The sequence below is a fragment of the Cibotium barometz genome, chromosome 1, assembly GCF_041138505.1.
Source record: "Cibotium barometz isolate CiBa-2024 chromosome 1, ASM4113850v1, whole genome shotgun sequence".
Lineage (NCBI taxonomy): Eukaryota > Viridiplantae > Streptophyta > Polypodiopsida > Cyatheales > Cibotiaceae > Cibotium > Cibotium barometz.
The window spans coordinates 47,481,432-47,498,702 of NC_141046.1; the positions used below are offsets into that span (position 1 = coordinate 47,481,432).

General features: G+C 40.2%; 1 protein-coding gene across 3 annotated transcripts; it reads left to right on the forward strand.

Moving 5' to 3' along the window:
* The first annotated feature begins 358 nt into the window (after positions 1–358).
* Positions 359–4,392, forward strand: LOC147642092 (regulatory protein viviparous-1-like). 3 transcript variants are annotated; one of them, XM_086802789.1, is made up of 7 exons: positions 359–637; positions 1,125–2,870; positions 3,038–3,130; positions 3,262–3,362; positions 3,452–3,498; positions 3,634–3,710; positions 3,821–4,392. In XM_086802789.1, exons 2-7 carry the CDS (start codon positions 1,212–1,214, stop codon positions 4,097–4,099), a joined length of 2,256 nt encoding a protein of 751 aa, XP_086658915.1. In that variant the 5' UTR covers positions 359–637; positions 1,125–1,211; the 3' UTR covers positions 4,100–4,392. The 3 variants fall into 3 exon arrangements, with proteins under 3 accessions (XP_086658915.1, XP_086658932.1, XP_086658923.1); XM_086802806.1 differs by having other exon boundaries at positions 404–637; positions 3,265–3,362; XM_086802797.1 differs by having other exon boundaries at positions 439–1,012.
* Positions 4,393–17,271: the final 12,879 nt, after the last annotated feature.

Sequence of the window (17,271 nt, forward strand, 5' to 3'; positions counted from 1 at the left end):
TTTACAAGTTCAAACTTCACAGGACAAAGAGCCAGGACACTCTCTCGAGTCTCGACTCCATCAAGAGAGCGACTCTTCAGGAGTGAGGACTCGAGCTTTTCGGGGAGAAAAGTTTAATACACTGGAGTGTAGCGTCGCACGTGGCAAGCAGGAGAGCGATCCCATCATCCCAATGACCATGATTCAGTGTTGTTTAGTAAACATACTTATTATTGCCCCTTTCTATTTTGGAACAGGTGGAAGGTGATAGCGATAGTGTGGCCACTTAGAGTTCCACCTACACGTTGCCTTGGAGGCTCGAGCTGAAAGCTTAGCTACTGCAGGAGCACGGAAAGGGGAAAGAAACATTAAAAATTTAGAAATATGACATTGTCGAAAACGAGAATGTGGGGGCGGGAATCGGGAGAGAGATAAGAACCAGGCATTTCAAGCTTTCTTGCTTTCTTTCAGTAGAAATGTTTGTCGTCACAAATTAGTGCAAGTCGTTCGCCCGTAAACTGGGCCTAGAAAGAAACCGGATCCCTGCTAGGAACTTCTTCTTCTTCGCTTTCACCTTGTGGGCTACAGTGGAGGCAAGATTATGGGCATGGTCTGCCCAACTTCGAGGACTCTCCCTTTCCAGCATCCATCACTTCTGGTAAAAAAGACATCCATGCTTAGTGCTTCAAATATGTTAAGTGCCATAATATGATTTCCGGACCTCAAAATCATACGTATTCTTGCTTTGACCTCCCAACACCACCGTAGCCAATACCACAGGCCAAGCGTCTCTCAGGAGGCAAGACACCGGAATCTCAATTTAGAGGCTAATTTAGGTACTGTTGAAGGTATTTAGTTGCCTTTGGATAGTGTCACATCAAATGTTATAGGAAGGTTTTGGAGAATACCCAGTGCCCAACATTTTGGATGGCTTCTGTGCATGACTTAAAGGCTAGATCCTCGTACAGTCGGTGCTGCACCAATGCATGCTATGGCCTTATCGCTATTAAGTTTATAATTATAACCGTGCAAGGTAGGAGGTACTCTTTGAATGCTATATATATACGTAGCAGTGGTTTCGGAACGTGACGGTTGCAGACGCGGTCGCCGCTAACCCGTTCCTTACGCCTCTATGCACTGTGCAGGTTGGGTGGATCGATGAAATCTAATGCGGTGATTGCACGAGCTTAAGGTGCTGAGCAGCTTCACTGTAATTACACGAGATCAAATTAATGGGTCACGACGATTCTTCCGGTGCCGGATTCGCAGCTAGTACACCTGTGCCATGCGGTGACTTCAGCGCAACAGGTGACAACGTTTGTTTAGCATTGCCTTCCTCTTCCTTCGGCTTGCAGGCTTCTTCACCGACTTCTGGGTCCTCTACATCATTTTCTTCTATGTCGGAAATCTTTGCCGCCTCGGAAAATGAAGCTGGAGAAAACGCATCTGTATCTTCTTCAGTTACCTATGCTTCTGGGACCCCCTTCTCAGCCAACGTGGACGGTGGTGTATCCTGTGCTTCCAACATACCGTCGCCCATCATGGAGGAAGAAGCAGGCATGTGGATGAATATAGACGATGTGGACCACATGTCGGAAGATCTAGACCTAGACGTAAAACCTTGCTTGGGCGGAAACTGTTTGCCGGAAAGCACTAGCGATTGTTGCAGGCAAGATTCTAGCTCCGACGAAATGTTCATGCGCCGGCTGGAAGAGCTTTTGCAGGCGGGCACCCCACTAGAGCTCGTGGGTGATTCTGGCCTCGCATGCGTGGACGATCTGTTTCCCAGCTTGAGCATTGGTCAGGATTTCCCCCTTTTAGATGCAGTTGGCATGTGGTCTATGGGGCCATCGCCATTGCAAGAGCAGGAGGTGGTGCAGCCAGAGCCTATTTATGGTGGCGAGGAAGAAAATGTGTCTCAAATGTTCGCACAGTGGCTCAGGAGTAATGCACACTGCATCTCTTTATCGGATCTAAGGAAGATTAAGCTAAAGACTTCCACGATAGAGACCGCTACAAGGCGGCTGGGGGGTGGGAAGAAAGGGTTGATGCTCTTCGTCAAGTTCGTGCTTATGTGGGTTCAAAACTGTCATATTAAACAAGCAACGGCGGAGGCCGCAGCAGGAGCCACGCAGCCAAGAGAAGCACCCTTGGGCTTCCTAGGGGCATCAGTAGAAACATCGGGAGCTTTCGAGGGTCATGATTTAGTTCTAAGAAGCTCTCAGGGCCTCGGTGCCGTTGAGTCTTGTGCGGTGCAGGGTGCCAGATCCCATCCACACACACTCTACAATAGCAGCACCTTTTCACACTTGACAGTCCCGTCGTGTACCGACAACGGTTGGAACACTTCAAGAGTCCGGTGGACTCAGACGCCCCACGTCGAGCACAGTGTTGCTGTCCCGACTGCCAACAGTTTTGTCGCTGCATCTACAGGTGGTGGCAGCCCGTTGCCTTTTTGTTGCCCTGAGAAGGCATGGCTTCAGCAGAGTAGCATGCTATGTGGAGTTTCTCCGTCCATGCAGACGTCTTTGCGGTCTTCCGCAACAACTGGTGCCAACTGTCTTGGTACATCTGGTCCTAGGGATGCTGCAAACGTGATGATGATGGTGCAGCGGCAGCAGCGGCGTTTTGATGCGACCCCTGCGGCTACCACGCGTGCCGCACGAAAGAGCCGTATGGAGAGGCAGAGATGGAGTGTCCGCCGCAACCGCAAATGGTCCGTCGCTGCCCACCACCACCACCACCACCAACCTTCTTCCGCTTCCGCTGCGCCGGGCGCCCATGCCAATTTACCTTCGTGGTCTCAATTTTTGGGGACGGCCGCCCACAACATGCCATATAACTCTAGAACACATCAGAGACTTGGCAGATCAACTGTGGAATGCCAGCAGGTAAGTGTATCCTTATTAATTATTTCTATTATTTATTTATATGTATTTGTATATGAAAGTTGGAACTTTGAGCATTTCATTCTGACTGAACGTATTTGTGACTTTCTATAAATATTTAATAATTTGGAATACCCAAGGGACTGAATTGTAACTTTCTATATTGGCAGGGTAAGAAAGCCGAGAGAAATCTGAGACTGCTTTTCCATAAAGAGTTGAAACAAAGTGATGTGGGAAATTTAGGACGAATTGTTTTGCCAAAGGTGAGTGCTTGAAAGAGAGTTTTTTCCTAAATTAATTGCTTGTATTGATCATAGTTAGTCTTGTGTTTATGTATATGGTGCCAGGTGGTGGCCATTTGTTTATGTATATGGTGGTGCGTGTGTGCATACAGAAGGCAGCCGAAACTTGTTTGCCTCCCTTGGAATTGAGGGACGGCGTTAACCTTCTTGTAGAGGACTTGAACTCCTCCAAAGTATGGAACATGCGGTACAGGTAAGCGGTCTTATCTCTCTCTGTTTTTTTAAAAAGGTTGAAGACAGTTTTGGTGTGGCTGATGGTCAAGCTTTTGTGACATTTTACAGGTTCTGGCCCAACAACAAGAGCCGCATGTATCTGCTTGAAAACACGGGTAAGGTTTAGTATCATTCAGAAAGAGTCTGACCTTTCCCAAAGAGGAAAATCTCGGGATAGATTTAAATATTATATATATAATATATATATATTGGTTCAATTATTGTCAGTTGGGTGTTATTGTTGGCAACAGGGGATTTCGTGAAGTCTTATGATCTTAAGGAGGGTGATTACATGATGCTGTACTGCAACAACTTAACTAACAAATATGTGAGTTTTATTAACCCCCACAAACATCCACCCACCCACCCACCTTTAAATTTGTTAAAAATTATCAGATTAATACTTAATCTCTATTCGACACCCTTGTCGAACTGCAGCTGATCAGGGGGGCCAAAGGTGAGCGAGCAAACGCAGCCGGGGGTCCTCCTACAGCCGCTAATGAACCTATTAGCAATGCTATAAATGACGGGTTAAAGAAGGGAAGCCCAGAAGGAAGCTCAGGAGGAGGTGAGTTCGTGTTGGCTACGAATTCTGAGGAGTCTTGTGATGACTCTCTCCTGGCAGAACTGATAGAGCAGTCCCTCGAGGACTTGAAGGACTCATCAGAAACCGAGCTGTCCCGACCTTCTGCTGAAGCCGGTCTTAGTGCAGTCTAAGCAAAAATCAATATACGACTGGATATGGTCCGGCCGGCTGGCCGCCTGCCCTTATGTACATGCACTCACACCCCTGAATTTATATTCAAAGAAGATTTGGGTCAGAGTTTTTCTTGCACAGGCCAATGCTTTAAAGCATCATCGTCTTTGCTCAAGGCATTGTGCCTGCCAGCCCTTGTATAGAAGAGGTACGCATCTCCTTTGCCAGAGACACGTGATCAAAGTTTTGATGAAGCTCCACCAATAAATCGGAAATCTACTCTGTTATATTAATTAATCAAGTGAGGTTTTTTCTACAGCCATCTCTCTCTCTCTCTCTCTCTCTCTCTCTCACACACACACACACACACACAAGCAGATGCATATGCACACCCTCTCTCACATACACATGCACACTTAAATGTTGAAACTCTCTCTCTCTCTCTCTCTCTCACACACACACACACACACACACACACATGCACTAATTAAAAAACACTCTTTTCCTCTACACATACTCACACAGACTTCCATTTCCCCCTCTCTCTCTCTCTCTCTCTCTCTCTCTCCCTCCACACACACACACACACACACTCTCTTCACATACTCTTCCACATAGAATCTCTTACTTACACACACACACACACTTTTCCATGCATGTATGCGCGCGCGCGTACGCACACTCTCTCTCTCTCTCTCTCTCTCTCTCACACACACACACACACGTAAATATATATTATCTATAATATTATGTTTCATTATATTTAGACACGTACCTATATATACATGTGCATTTATAAAATATATACATATATATTTTATTAATATTAAATTTTAATAAGTGGGGGTGCATGGTGAGGTGTGCTCACTCTTAGATAAAAGTATTACATACAATGTCTCGTCTTTTCTTTTGCACGCTAATGTGTGCACACGTATGTGAGTGTGTAATATCGACTTCATGCGTTGAGCTTGCGTCGTGGAAGTGTCTTGATTGTGCGTATATGCTAGTGTGTGGTGTGTGTACGTGGTGCATATGTTTGTGTTTGTGTGTTCACGTGCGAGTGTGTGCATGTACGTTTATGAGCATGTGAATATATCCATGTGTACATCTTATGTATACACGTGTACGTGCATGTGTGTAGGTACCATGTGCAAATGTGTGTGCGTGTACGTCTATGTATACATGTGTGCACATGTACTTGTGTATGTATGTATGTGTATATATGTATATGCTTGTGTGCATATATACGCATGTATGTGTATGTGCAAGCTTGAATGTGTGCATGTGTCCATGCGTGCGAGTGTATCTGTGTTTGTGTGCATGTGTGTGTACATTACATACGTGTGCGTCAACATACATATAGATCTATTTATATATATATACTTACATACCTATAGATACATACATAATATATACGGGTGTGTATGCATGTAATTACCTATGTATGTATATGTATGTATATTCTCTCTATTACACATGCACATAATATAATACTAGAAGATATATTCAATGAGCAAATGACTTGATGGTGACAGTTAATTGTGAGCCCTAATGCATCTAAGCGTGTGAAAAGAAATCCCCAAAGATTGTCCTCTTTTCTTTTCTCCTTTTCAAAAGTTTTCCCTCTCCTTTCTCTACATAAAGTCTAGGTTTATAGGGTAGACACCCTTGCATTATCTTGTATAGATATAGATGTGTGCATGTGTACGTGCATATGTGTGCATGTACACATGCAAATTGTGCATCTATGTATACGTGTGTATGTGTACTTGTATATGTGTGTATGTGTATATGTTTGTGCTTATGTGCGTGTATATGCATGTATGTGTATGTGCAAGCTTGAGTGTATGTGTAAGTGTGCATATATCTCTGTGTGCATGTGTGTCCATGCATGCGAATGTGTGTGTTTGTGTAGGTGAGTGTACATGTGCGCGTATGTATATACAAACATGTAACTCTATGCATATGTTTGTGTAGGTGAGTGTATGTGTGTACATGTGTACACGTGAGCGAGTGTACCTCTAAGCGTGTGTGCATGCCATAGTGTGCATGTGTTCATATGTCTCTCACAGACACAATCTTCCACGCACATGTATACAAATATGCTTACATGATGCACATGCACATGCACATGCACATGCACATGCACTGGCTCTCTCTCTCTCACACCTCTCTCTCTCTCTCTCTCTCTCTCTCTCTCACGTATACACATGTACATGCACTCTCTTCTTACACACATAGAAACCCTCTCTCTCTCTCTCTCTCTTCCCACACACACACATACACTTGCACGCTCATGTGTGTACATACACGTGTTTGTGATTGTGTAATGTTGACTTCATGCTTGTATGCGTCATGCAAGTGTCTTGATTGTGCATATCTGCTAGTGTGTGTATGTGCATGTGTTTGTGTATGGTATGAGTGTGTATGTGTATATTTGTGCTTGTGTGTCCATGTGCTAGTGTGTGTACATGTATGTGTGCGAGCATGTGAATGTGACCATGTGTGCATCTTTGTATCTGTGTGCATGTGCACATATATGTGTGCATGTACACGTGCAAATGTGTGCATCTATGTATACATGTGTACATGTGAGTGTGCACATCCATGTGTGCACGTGTACTTATGCACGTGAGTGTGTATGTGTGTATGTATGTGCTTATGTATATGCATGTATATGTGTGCAAGCTTTAGTGTGTGTATGTGTCTTCATGTGTGCATGTATATACATGTACGGTTATGTGTGCATGTATGCATACCTCTCTCTCTCTCTCTCTCTCTCTCTCTCAGAGAATATTCCATGTACGCATACACAAACATCCTCTCTTCTTACATGCACGCACATACATGTGCACTATACCCTCTCTCTCTCTCTCTCTCTCTCTCTCTCTCTTACACACACATATATACACACACGTATGTATATGTGCACAATGTGATTGTGTAATGCCGACTTTATGCATACATGCATCGTGTGTCTTGATCATATGTGCTAGTGTGTGTATGGTGTGAGTGTGTGTGTACGTGGTGTGTATGTTTGTGTTTGTGTGTATCCATGTGGGAGTGTGAGCAGTCCGTGCATACATCTTTGCGTCTATGTGTGCACGTGCATGTGTGTGTGTGTCCGTGTGGGAGTGTACGTGGTGTGTATGTTTGTGTTTGTGTGTATCCATGTGGGAGTGTTACCCCACTCAAATACTATGAGAATGCATCCAACATCCATAGTTGCTTTTTAATAGTCGTTTTTTTAAAGCATTTTAGCCATAAAAATACTTGCAAATTTTAAAAATGCTCATAAAAAATTACACAAATACAAAAAACCTTGCTATAATTCATCAAACGTCAATTTTGAAGAGCAAGGGTGCCTGTAAAAAATCAAGCCTGCTCGCGTTCTCCTATGTCATGTGTAAGCTTTCTCACATCAAAATTTTTGTGGGAAAAAAAAAACAACAATGAGGGTGTCATCCTTTCAAAAATACGAAAAAACCTTGAGACTAATGACTTTTTTTTTGGGCGAATGGTGGATTGTGGCACAATTTTCTCTCTATTAAAACACACACACACACACACACACACACACACACATAGGGAGGAAGAAAGTTGACAACACGGGGTTTTAAAGAGAGCAATTCATTTTGAAAAAACTGAAGATAGATCCAAAGAAATTGGAGAGGCAGCCAAAAGGAAGGCTAGAAAGGCTGAAAAGTTAGCACAAGGAAGAGGAAGAAGCAAAGAAAAAGGAAGCACATGAGGCTTAAGAGGAGAGAGAGACAGAGAAAGAGAGGAAGTCATAGGAAAGAAAATTGCAAGGAAAGAAGCTACTTTAAAAGCAAAGAGATGGAGGGGCAACCCAAGATTCAAAAGGTAGACATATTAACCCTTACCAAGAATATGTCGATTGATTTTATATTTAAAATTACCAAAATGTAAGATTTTTTAAATGGAAAATTGCCAAAATGTACATGTCAACTAGTTTTATAAAATGTACATGGACTCGCGTGCCACACTGCCATGTGATTGTGTAAAACTTGTCATTAAGTCACCGTATCATAAAGTCAAGTGTCTCAAGGTTTTGATTGGTCCTTGATAGCACACAACTCTTAACATTCTATAAATATCTCTAGGTCTCTTAACATATACAAGATAAAGCAGGGGTGCTTACCCCTTTACGTGGAGAAAGGAGGGGGAGAATTTATGAAAAGGAGAAAAGAGAAGAGAAGACAATCTTTGGGGGTTTTTTTCTTACACGTCTAGATGCATTGGGGCTCACAATTAATTGTCACCATCAAGTCATTTGCTCATTGTATGTATATTCTCTCTCTTACACATGCACATAATATAATATTAGAAGAGATATATGTGTGTGTATGTGGAAGGGTGGGTAATTTGCTTTCTTATATATATATATATATATGTGTGTGTGTGTGTGAGTGTGTGTGTGTGTGGGCAATGTGGGTCAATTTGCAAATCTTTGGCAGCCTCTACGTAGTACTTGATAGTTTAATACTTCCCGATAAACAATTTTCTCCACTCGAGCTAGTTGTTGAGAACTTTGGGGACTTTCCACCGGTCGATGTCACTCTCTACCCGCCCAGAGTGCTCACATCCTTATGGCCCTTGAAGTAATTAGACGTCTACTCTCTAATCTTTGCCTTCATCATATAAATCCGTTGAGGGCTTATAGACTGCCATTGTCCAAAATCTTCTTGCAATACTATAGGCCATTTGTTTGTGCTCAAAGATCTCTTTGTTCCTCTTGCTTATTAGCTCATTGAGCTCCTCTTAATACCATGAGGCTATTGTGGAGGCAAGTAGGTGGTTGCCAGCGTTGTGCAAGCCACCCTACACAGTCTCACATCCCACTTAGATGGCTAGTTGGGCAATGTGTTTCCAATGACTAGGTATGATTCCCATGTGTTGAAACTTGTATTTTGGTTGGCACTTGTTCTAGCACTTGCTCAAATTCTATTGAAGGTGGGATAGAGGGTTTCTTTGGCTCCAAAAGCTTCTTCTCCAATGCCTTGACTGTGCAAAATCTATTTCCTTCTTTGTCTTAAATAATTCTTGCATTAAAGCAGTGTTTTTCGTCCTTGAAGCATCAAGCAAAGATTTGATGCATTCAAGTACATTTGCAGTTGTGTCATCGGCCTTTGAGCTTGCTTCTGTGTGGTGATGAAAGCCACAAAAGCAAGCTCAAAGCCACACTGACTACTTTACCATTTGAGAATAGACTTTCAAGGGCCATCTTGACAGTCTATTTGGAGGCTTCCGAGTGATTTTAAGATCCTCCAAAATCCATAGCTCAGCTTTGGCCTTTGCCAGTTCACTTGCCAATGCAGCTTTTTGCTATTCTTTTTTTGCTAACTCCCGTTGGAAGATGGCTAAATCCACCTCTTTCACATGAAGATCCAAGCAAAGCTACTCCTCACTTTCCTTAAGATCCTTTTCGGTCTCTTCATATCTCTTTTTGTCAATCTCCCGCGAGGTCAATGCTCCTTCGAAAAGGTACTTTTGAAAATCAACCTCCTCACTGAGGTAGGCTCTCTCTTTCCTTATCATATCTAGGTTAGCCTATTATCTTTAGACCTGTTCTTGGAATTTTAGCCTTTCTATTTGTTGTTATACCACAATAGCACTTCCTAAGGATGTGAAAATCACTATGGAGTAGTGCAGGTTACATAATAGGAAATGCAGGCTCATTTTTAGGGCATATTAAAAATCAAGAAGAAATGAATGATGCAAAAATGGTCGTGGATATAGCACAAGAAGAAATTATGAGTAAGGATTTTGATGCTGCAGATTTTAAGGCAAGCTTAATTTTTTAAGAGGAAAAAGATGTTTCTATTGAGGTTTCAGAGAAGGAGATCATTCTCCCATGCCTACCATCCTTCCCACTCAAAAAGAATTTTGTACTCCTCACATAGATATCCAAAAGCTCTTGAATTTAAGGGAAGACTATTGTCATGTTTAATAGTAGATGGATGTCAAGTTGCTTCAAATTTTATAGATCCAAATTCCACTAATGAATTTTCAGTGTGCTTGATACAAAAGCAATAGGTAGCAATTTCATTGATGCAACTAGGGCTATAAAAATGTGCATTAGAAAGATTGAAGAATAAGAAAACACACGTCCCAAGAGTTTCTGGCTATTCAAGAAAAGCATGGGAATCTCTAATATATGGGAAGGGAGAAACCAAAGACTTCATGCTCAGAAGGAGACATCCCTCCACAAGGTTCAATTGACTTGTGGGAGGATAGGTGACTTGTTAAAGATGAGAACAAAAAGGTATTTATAAGAATAAATTCAAAATATTTTTTTCCCAAGATTTTATTTTTGTAAAGTAAATTATCTTTTCTTTGTTTACAATGCAAAAAAGGTAATGCTGATGGAGAAGTAGAAAGCTCTACGTATATTTGGATATGGGCTAGGGTAAACAATTATCCGAAGATGAGGGCAAACAATTGCCCAAAGAAAACTCCGAAAAGGAGGGAAAACTCTTTGAGGAAGATAAACAGTTGAAGGGAAAAAGAAGAAGATTTTTTTTAAAAAGTCACCGTGACTTTTTCTCCATCTCAATCACCATCTTGCATAAAGATACACTTTATTTAGCATGATGAGTGTTTATAATATATCGATGTTAATAATAGTGACTATATTTTTTTGTGGTATAAACTAACCTGGTTTTTAAGAATTTCATTGCATCATTGCATTCGTCTTCAGTAGAATGTGTTGAAGAGCTCTCATTATGCATTTGTTTTTGTTTTCTGCCAGTTAGCCTTGGTTTGGTCTTTATCACCAGTTACTTCCTTTGTCTCGTCTCCCGATGGAGGCTTCACACAATCCATTGTAGGATTGTACCATTCCGGATTGTTCATGCCTGCCATGCAATAGAGGCATGAGTTTGAACATTTAGAACCACCACACACCCCATACATGCACTTCAATCCTTTCAAGTCATCACTGATGTGCCACTCAATTGTAAAGTTTCCTACCCCATCCACCACAAGCTTTTCACCTTTATTCTGAGCCTCAATGACGCTTGGAATTTCTATGTGCCAAAATAACCATTTGAGAGTATCATGACTCTCTGCAGGCTACCCCTAGGTACCATAGTTCCATCTCTGATTGCATGCTATATAATGGTTGGTCTTCCTTACCTTGGGCGTAATTTAAAGCTTTGTTCATCAGTTATATATTGATTCTTTCCATTTTTTGATGTTTGAGAATTTGTGCCTCATCAAGCTTGATAACAAAACTAAGATTACCCTCACAGTTCTCTATTGTGCATTGATAGAACTTCACTATGGCTTATTGGACCCTTCTAACATATGTAAATATGCTATTATACATGTACTTGAATATTGCTTTCCCTTTTTTTTCTTTTTTCTTTTTTGGCTTCTCTATAGTCATTAAACCGTCAATGTGTGTATTCACCTATGAACCCTTGAATAGTAAAATTTTGTTGGTGTCATGCTATTGCTATGGTATGTGGTCGGGGTAAGCGAGCATAAGATGATGGGGCTTCATGCCTTGGATGAGTAGCTTTAGTATGGCTTTGTGTCCCTTTCTACTTATTGAAACTTTGTCACAAGCCTCCACCACCTCATCAGGCTTGACTTAGTCATGAAAGTCATTACAAACTTCCTTGACTACCCCCCGTTAAAACCCTGCACATTATGAGAGCTTTAGCATTTCAATCAAGTCATTGTTTTTGATAGCAGACTTGATTCTATCTAGAGGATTATCCAAGCAGAATCCTCCCACACTATTCATGTAGCTTTAAGCAAGCCTCGTCCATTTCTTCTTAGCACCCCCATGTGTGGCTAGGCATGTAACACTTTTAAACTAACTAGATCCCGCTCTTAACCCAAAAGGAGTGCTTTTTAGTTGGGTTTTTTGGAGTGCATGTTCCTCTGGTTTGTCTAAGCTTTGTTACCTCTTCTTCCTGAGATGACTGAAGTAGTCTTTCTAACTCATTTACACGTTGAGTTTGTGAGATCATGATGTCTTCAAGTTCTTTAACAGATTGCTTGCACACACCAAGCAAAGTTTTAGCCATGTGTGTGTGTGTGTTGATAATGGAAAATAGTAGCTTGATTATTCAATCTTGAGAAGTATCCAAATAAGCCTTCTCTACCATCCCCAATGAATCGAACAAGATCATGTAAAGTGCTAAATGATGGAGGCTTATTAGTTGATGGGTTAAGAGGGTATAGACCTCCTTGAACCCACAAATCTACATGCTTCTTTTCTTCTACACGTAGTCTTTGAGCTTCAACATGGAGAAGTATTCATCATGTAGAGCTTTGTGATGATGAATAATTCTCCATGTGCAATATTCTTTGTCAAGAACCAAGTTGATATGGTGTCTTTTCTTTGAGTTTGTATTAAACCTTAGAGTCACCTCACAATAAAATGATTCAAAGAGAAAGTAATAGATGGCGGGGAGAGAGAAAACAGATAGTAGAAAGAAAAGAGAGGCGTCATGCCCTATGGAAGAGAGAAGTATGTCATGGATTCAAATATTTCAAATAAGCTTATTTTAGAAAATGTGTACTAGAAAACGTGTACTAAAGTAGGTAAGATGGCCGCCAAGGATAGGTGAATTATAGAAACTATAGATACGTGATGGATGGCATATTAAAGACACTCTCCTCTAAATATAGGTAAAAGAGACACATTTAATATAGCTATTTGTCTCTACTATTTTAGTTAAATCACTTTGACTAAGAAAGTTAATCTAATCCTTACACATCTCTTTTTTTTCATTTTTGGCCCTAATGGTTGGTTACTTTAGGAGTCAAAAAATATGAAGTATTTTTTGTGTGAATTTCTCAAGAAATTCATGTTCGTGAAAAATCTGTGGTTTTTCACGCCAAGTTTTTTTTTAAATCTTTTTGCAAAAAAATCACTTGTATTGAGTTTGGATGAGTAATTTAGTTTATGTGGATAATTCAAACATCCTCATAGTGTGATTTTAAAGGTTTTTCATGTGTGAAAAACTCAAATTTTCACAGTCTCGTGAAAAACTAGGTTTTTCATGTTAAAATCTTTTTGGGATACGTAGATAAGAATTTCAGGATAAAGTTTTTTTATTTTTAGATAAGCAACCTCGTAATTTTTATCGTGATTTTTGGGGACTTTTGTGGGCATGGAAATCTTTGGTTTTTCACAGCTGTGGAAAATCTCGTCAGCTTGAAAAACTAAGAAATTACTTAGATCTCTGATTTTGATGGTCCAAATATCAAATTTTCCTACTCGAGAGGTGCATTTTTTGGGCATTCCTATTATGGCTAAGATAGTCAAGCTCTTGGAATAACTCAAACAACAATATGTTTTTTGTTTTTTTTATGATTTTTGAAAATAAAAGCACACCCTAGTTTTTCATGTGAAGAGGCGAAGTGTGAAAGAGTCAAAAAATTGAAATCGAGGTAATGGATATGTCTTCCTCCAAGCTACCCAAGTACTCATACCACACTTCCTTTACCAAAAACAGCACAAAACCATCACTTCACTACACATTCTATCACTTTCCTGAAACCTTATTCACACTTCCTTTTCCAAAAACAACACAAAACCATCACTTCACTACGCATTTATCACTTTCTTGGAACCTTATTTACACATGAATCATAGAAAAACTTTAATAGAGCTAAAAATAATGGTTGCTAATAAGCATGTAAGAAAGGAGAAATGATCACAAATGAGTTGGAAGAAGCAAGATAGTTATCCTTGGCAGCGTAACAGAGGTGCCAAAAATCTTATGGCTCATTCACAATCTCTCCATAGAACTCTACCATTCTAACAAAAGTGAAATAAACAACAACTATTTTAGGGGGACTTACGTTTCTTTCGGCTTAGGATTCATAGCCTCTATGTTACTAGCTCCAAGCTCTTGTGCTTCACCACGAAAGATGATACTTCACCTCCCTCCAAGGACTCATCTCTCTCACTCTCACACAATGAGCAAGAGGCACATACACCAAGAATCAGACACTCTAATCTTAACTCTTTCTCTCTCTCAACAAGATAGAGCAAGTAGACATGCACTACTCAATTGGCACAAAGCGGGATCGTGTTTTTTCATTTATGAGAAATTCACTTATATACAATTGTCCCTTATTCACACTTGGGTGCCCAAAGTTAACCCTAATCTACTAAGCTTGGTCATTTATGAACTTTTCTCATAATATATATGACATTTTAAGTCACATTTACATAACACTTATTGGGCTACTCTAGTATGTAGTAGGGAGCACCTTTGTTAAGCCCAAAATGGGGTTAATAAGTCCTCATACCACTCTCATCATTTTTGCAACACTCAGCCACCATCAACGTAAGGAAATAGAGGTTCCTCTGTTGTTCCAACTATGCCCAAGAGAAAAATGCAAGCACATATAGCTTGTTTAGTAGAAAACACAGCACATCTACCACGGGTTAAATGCAACAAAAATACAAGCCCAACTTCAGTGTAGTAGGGCAGCCTGTTTGGGCAGTAAAACGCTCAACAAAATGGGGTCATCTCAGGCCCAAATGAGGTCTGATTTAGCCCATAGTAGCGTTTATGCTAAAATGCACATCTTCGTAGCCTGAAGGAGAAAAACTCAAGGCGCAAGAGTTGCTAGGAAGAAGGACATGCTCGGTTGGTATGTAAATCAATCCCCTCCACACCATCTTCCAGACGCATCTTGGTCATAATCAAATTTGCAACCCTAAAGTCACTCCCTACATTCAGTTACAACAATAGGCACCAAAGGAGACAAAGGGGTCTTTTCTAAAATATGAATAAAATCATCAAATTCAAGCCTCCTACACCAAATTGGAGCTTTTGTGGTGATATCAAAGGGATAAGCATCTGTATTATGGCATCATTGCCTTTTGCAAAACAAAGTCTGCATCGACACTAGCATGGAAGCATCACCCGAAAGAGACTACTCTTCACAAACATATGATCGAGGGAAGTTTTAAAACTTCGAAAATTTTCTAGCTCCTATTATGTTTTGAGTCATGGATTCTTTGCCTGGAAAGCCCCCAAAATCAGAATATTTTGCAGTCATGGATTCTCTGCTCTAAAGTTCCCCCAAAATTTGAATATTTTGTGTTTCTTTTTGTAACACTCCATCATTCGCTCTTCACCCTACTTAGAGAGCAAGAGGGGGTTGTTTTGAAATGTTGATGTAGGCTGTCTTTACCTCCGAAGGGTAGCACTTGACTTCTGATGAAGCCTTCACACACTGAGCCATGCTACAAGAGCCTCTAAGCCATGTCTTTGTCTCCCAAGGGCAGCACTTGACCTCTGAAGCCTTCACACTGAGCCATACTACATGAGCCTCTAAGTGAAAGAATCCAAAGAGAGAAGGTGTACATTGAGAAAAACTTGAGAGCCTGAGAAAATACAATCCAATTAAATAATTTAGGTCATTTGTATGCAAATTGGGCCAAGCGGGATTTTTTGAGGCCTTCCCATGTGCATATGTGCACATGGGTGGTAGCAAGGTCAAGGTGCACCACTTTTGGCTTTTGGGTGTCTTTGGGATAGCCTAAAAACATGCATTTTTCACATTTAGGGGCTTATTTGATATAGTTAGGTTTAGATTTATGGGGAAAGACTTTAGGGTAACATCAAACACACCATAAGGATTAAAATGGTACAAATTACTTAGAAATTAGAGTTTGTTTGGTTTATGTTTTCTTTTGTAAAGTGACTGGGGATAGGCTATGTTGCATCCTCTCACAACAGTATAGTGTTTTGGATAATTGCTAATAACTTTTACATCCTAGCTCTATTGAGTGTGCCACTTTGCACAACACTTGGTAACTATGCATGAACCTTAACGTGATTTATTGAATATTTTTTAAATTGTTATGCTATTTTCTATAATTATTTTCTCCACCCAATTAAGTCAATAAATAGACACATTTTTGTACAAAAGATCTTACCAAATCTATAGCTCAATTTAAAATATCCAATGGTTAAATCTTAAATCAAGGTGAGTAGAATGTGGTTGTATGATCAAATTACAAATTTAACGGTTGTATGATAAAATTTGACAGTTGGATTTCTATAGATCTTCTTTAGAAAATTACATCAAACTATTAGAGAGTCTCTGAAAGTAGAATAAATAAATTGTTGAAATTGTAATACTAATTTAATCCACCCAATTCTCACTTATGTTAAAGTCTTAGTTGTGATAAATTCACCAAAACAAATTTGACTCAATTTGAGTAAGGGAAGCCCAAGTTTCAACCATGTCAATGAGATTTCCCAACTTTGTCCACCCTAATGGCCTGGTTAGGCTTGGTGAATCAGGTATGGAATTTACCAAGCCTAGAAATCATGACATGTGTCACAAATTTTAGGTGTGGAAGCGTAGGGTCAGTCCTACATGTTCATGCCACACCATATTGGGGAGAGTCTACCTAGGAACTTGGCCACCTCATCCCACCTTTCGATGCCATCTCACATCACCACATAAGCATGGTCAAATAAATTGACTTTGCCACCTTACATACCACACACCTCATCTCACCGCGCCACATAAGCATGGTCAAATGTAAGTCGACTTTGCCAGCTTGATCTCCCTTGTGCCCATGTGGACCTGCCACATGCCACGTGGAGTTACCATGTCATAGTTGGAATAATTTTAAATAACCAAAAATATAATTAAAAATAAAGTAAATATAAAATAGATTTAATTTAGAATTATTTTTAGGTAAAAAGTTTACAAAATAATATTTATTTTTTTAAATGTAACAATTTGATGTTCTATTGATCCTCTTAGGTCTAATAAGTGGATGGTTGTTTCTAATTTTGTTGATTGGTACATTAATGGGAGGGACTCAAGTTATGTATTGAACCCAAAGGACTAATGGGTGGATGGTGGTTCCTCATGTTGTTGGTTAGCACATTAATTTGATGTTCTATTGCTCCTCTATTGGTTAGTTGATCCTTTGGTGGTTTCATTATTAATCTAGTTACTATAAATTTCTTATTTATCAATATGAATCTTCAATTTGATTATTTTCTGATGTACAACACACATTGTTATGTTGGAGGTTTGAGGGTGATTTATACCACAGCCTGATGGCTTGTGTGCTTGGGAGGACAAGTGCGACGGAGGCTTCTCTTGGTTCCAAAGGATTATTCCGGGAGGAGATGGTCTTGTGGCATGAGTACCAGTACCAGATTCA

Coding starts and splice junctions, on each gene's coding strand:
- LOC147642092 (XM_086802789.1), top strand. CDS start 1,212: ATGGGTCACGACGATTCTTCCGGTGCCGGATTCGCAGCTAGTACACCT. Junction 3,131..3,261: donor GACGAATTGTTTTGCCAAAG/GTGAGTGCTTGA, acceptor GTGTGCATACAG/AAGGCAGCCGAAACTTGTTT. Junction 3,499..3,633: donor GTATCTGCTTGAAAACACGG/GTAAGGTTTAGT, acceptor TGTTGGCAACAG/GGGATTTCGTGAAGTCTTAT.